We start from the raw sequence: 3,364 nt of genomic DNA, 5'->3' as shown, positions 1-3,364 counted from the left end.
GAAGTNTACATTTTTTTGAAAAAAATTTAATACACTTAGATCTTTGTGGTCTTTTATTTGAAGTGGAATTTTTTTTTCAAAATGGTTGCTTTAGGGTGTAAATATTCTACCGTTTGGGCATAGTTTGATGAAGCGTTCTAAAATTTCTATTCCACAGTGTTATAAACAAAACAGCGCAGATATTAATATATATTTTTTTAACTTGCAGATACCACCACACCCTGATGCCTGTTTGCGCCTTCATCGGAGTTAAATATTTTGCCGGTTAGTTCGTTTGTCGAATAAACAATTTTTGATAATTTATGCATATCTATTGGCATCGTTTAACCATTTTCTAATTGCCCTTTCTAGGTGGTCACGGCACGCTGCTCGGCTTCATTAATTCCTTCATTCACATCATTATGTACGCCTATTACCTGCTCTCTGCCATGGGCCCCAAAGTACAAAAGTATTTGTGGTGGAAGAAGTACATTACCATTTTGCAAATTGTAAGTGGTTGCAAGCTTTTTGATTAATTTTAATGGAAATTTCAAGTGCAATACGAATTTTTCTTCTCACAGATCCAATTCCTCATCATTTTCGTGCACACTCTCCAAATTCAATTCCAGCCAAATTGTAATTTCTCAAAACCGATTGCTGCCCTGCTCACCTTCAATGCCGGCCTATTCACCTACATGTTTAGCTCCTTCTACATTAAGAATTACAATAAGGAGGCTGCTGCGGTGAAGGCCAAGACTGAAGCGGCTGTTAAACAGGATTGAGATGCTGCTACTCTCGACCTCTTTTTGCCATTCTACATTCGACTCTTTACTGCTTAGCACCTTTCTGTGCGCTGTTAATTTAAATATGAGTGCAATTAAATGCTCATAAAATTGCGAACAAACGAAGCCACCACTCCTTAGAGAAGTCCTTGTTATATTATTATTGGGCGCACCTCAATCGCTGGTAAATATGTATGTAAATGTTTTGCTACTTGGCGTGCTGGCGGCATTTGAGGAACAGATGCAATATAATTTAGCTATAAAATTCTTGTGAAAATTAATTTAAAGGAAATATTGGGGGGTAGTTAGTTAGGGGATAATAGCCAGTGGGTTGGAAGATTCATACTTGTACGCTTGTACATAAGTACATATTTAGTTAATAGTAAATTAATTTTAATTTTAATTATAAGTATGAAATCTAATTTCAATTGTGTCTTAAAACAATGTAGGTAATTAGTAAAACATATACAAGTTATATTGTACATACAAGAAAATTATAAAACGATCATTGCGCTTTTTTTTGCCCATAAGCCAATTTTCTCTTTCTAGTTCGAAACCAAGTGCCGATCGAATCGAATAATTTGAAAAGTGCAATTGTACCAAATATTATGTTTTAGTTTAACTATTATTTAATATTTAATGATTATCGCTTGCTTTCTATTTCTTCCTAATAATACACACGCAACACATAAAAAAAAAATTATTTTTGGATTATTCCAAAAATTTAGTGTATGTATGTGTGAAGAGTAAAAAAATATATATTATAAGACCATGCATACTTAGCTACAGCTTTTTTAGTAGACTATGTAGATGTTTATAATAAAACTTAATTTTTTTACCATGCTTGTATATACGAAGGTACATTTTTATTAAAATCGAATAAATGTTTTGAGACAATTTTATGTGTTGCATTTATTGTTTAGTTTTCATTTGCGAAAGAAACTTTGAGATGCCATGTAAAGGAGCGCAAATTCCGTGATGGATTTGGGGTGGGAGGAAAGGGATTCCGTCGTCAAGTACTGCAGTTCACCCCGGTGGATGAGCGTCTAGCTTGAAGCGGATCTCTGGCGCCACTCAGGAACATTTTACGAAAAACCACAAAGTCTGTTCTGCCTTTTGAAGTGAAATGTATGTTGCGGCNTTGGATTTGGGGTGGGAGAGGGACTCCGTCGTCAAGTACTGCAGTTCACCCCGGTGGATGAGTGTCTAGCTTGAAGCGGATCTCTGGCGCCACTCAGGAACATTTTACCAAAAACCACAAAGTCTGTTCTGCCTTTTGAAGTGAAATGTATGTTGCGGCGGTTGGTTGGGAGTAGAGATCGGCAAAAGACGTGATATTCTACGCGACACGTCGTGTCACGCTTTTTCACGCGTGAGCGTCAGGGGTTTTGAGAGAAAAATCACGAAACTTCCGTGATCGTGCGTGACTGAAATTTTTGCTGGCGTGAGAGTGCGTGAGGCAGTTTTCTGTCAATCACGCAATTTTCACATTTCGAGCATTTTCACATTGGCGCAGTAATGTTCCTAGAGCATTAAAATTCAAATTTTTTTAAAATGTCGCTTACATATTTTTTGCGTTTAAGGCTTGATATGTATATATGTATGTGCAGTAGACAGCATCGTCAAAAAAGTGGCGGGTTTTAAGCTGAAATTACAAAAGTTATTATATTTGAAGACGTCCACCAAAATATTTCGGAAAAATATTAAGACCGATTTGAGAATACCTCCAAAAATGGAGTTTTTTTTAAGAATAGAAATAATTTCTTAAAGAACTTTTAGAAACAAAGCATCTCAGATGACAAAACAGGTTAAGCTTAAAAAGTTTGACAAGAACTATTTATATGCAATGCTATTTTGATATATATAGGTATATAAAGTTTCAATTTGAAAAAAAAGTCTCTGAAAAAAAGGTTTATTACAGGCCTACCTAATATTCACGCACACCGGCTGTTACTATCAAAAATTTCTCATATATGTACATACAACTCACTGGGAGCAACCGAAATTGAAAAGCGCACGTGAGCGTGAGCTTTTTATTTCGACCTATATCTTCGTTATTACTTCACATTTTTGCATTAGTTGATACATCAAAAAATAGAGAATTAAAATATCTTTCAGAATTATAGAACAAAAGCTAATTTGAAATGCATGACATGCCTTTTTTCAATCTCACTCTGTGCGTACGCAAAGCATTCGCGTGTGAACGACAAGTTTTCACATTCTACGTTTATACGCACGTATTATTTGCAAAATGGTAAACAGATGTGTGTGGGCGTCCATTGGTCCATACGATAAGTTTATGATTTTAACAAGTTTATCAACAGTTTATCACTTTTGATGAAGACCCCTAATAATGTTCATAAAATACAACGGAGAATTCTTTAAGCAGTTAACCTGATAACCGGAAAGGTGTGAATACCTACAATAATCATAATTTGGCAAAATTAGGTATTATAATTTTAGTTTTACGCTCCGCTCCGTATCTAACTTAAATAAAATACATATGTATGTATGTAATTAACTTATTCTTATGCAAGGCACATTAATACAGGTAGAAGCCAAGGCACATAAATACAGGTAGAAGCCAAAATGACGTTGCTCTC

The 3,364-nt window shown here is 35.2% G+C and overlaps 1 protein-coding gene across 1 annotated transcript; it reads left to right on the top strand.

The window, feature by feature from the left end:
• The first annotated feature begins 214 nt into the window (after positions 1-214).
• On the top strand, positions 215-1,646 carry LOC108382669 (elongation of very long chain fatty acids protein AAEL008004-like). The gene is made up of 3 exons (XM_017639041.1): positions 215-264; positions 352-488; positions 561-1,646. The coding sequence occupies exons 1-3, from the start codon at positions 225-227 to the stop codon at positions 759-761; spliced, it is 378 nt and encodes a 125-aa protein (XP_017494530.1). The 5' UTR covers positions 215-224; the 3' UTR covers positions 762-1,646.
• The last annotated feature ends 1,718 nt before the right edge of the window (positions 1,647-3,364 follow it).

The sequence above is a fragment of the Rhagoletis zephyria genome, unplaced genomic scaffold (assembly GCF_001687245.7).
Source record: "Rhagoletis zephyria isolate East Lansing unplaced genomic scaffold, Rhagoletis_zephyria_1.1 Rzeph_scaffold_28102, whole genome shotgun sequence".
Lineage (NCBI taxonomy): Eukaryota > Metazoa > Arthropoda > Insecta > Diptera > Tephritidae > Rhagoletis > Rhagoletis zephyria.
Note: the sequence above shows the minus strand (reverse complement) of the source record. Positions and strands in the feature narration are given on the sequence as shown.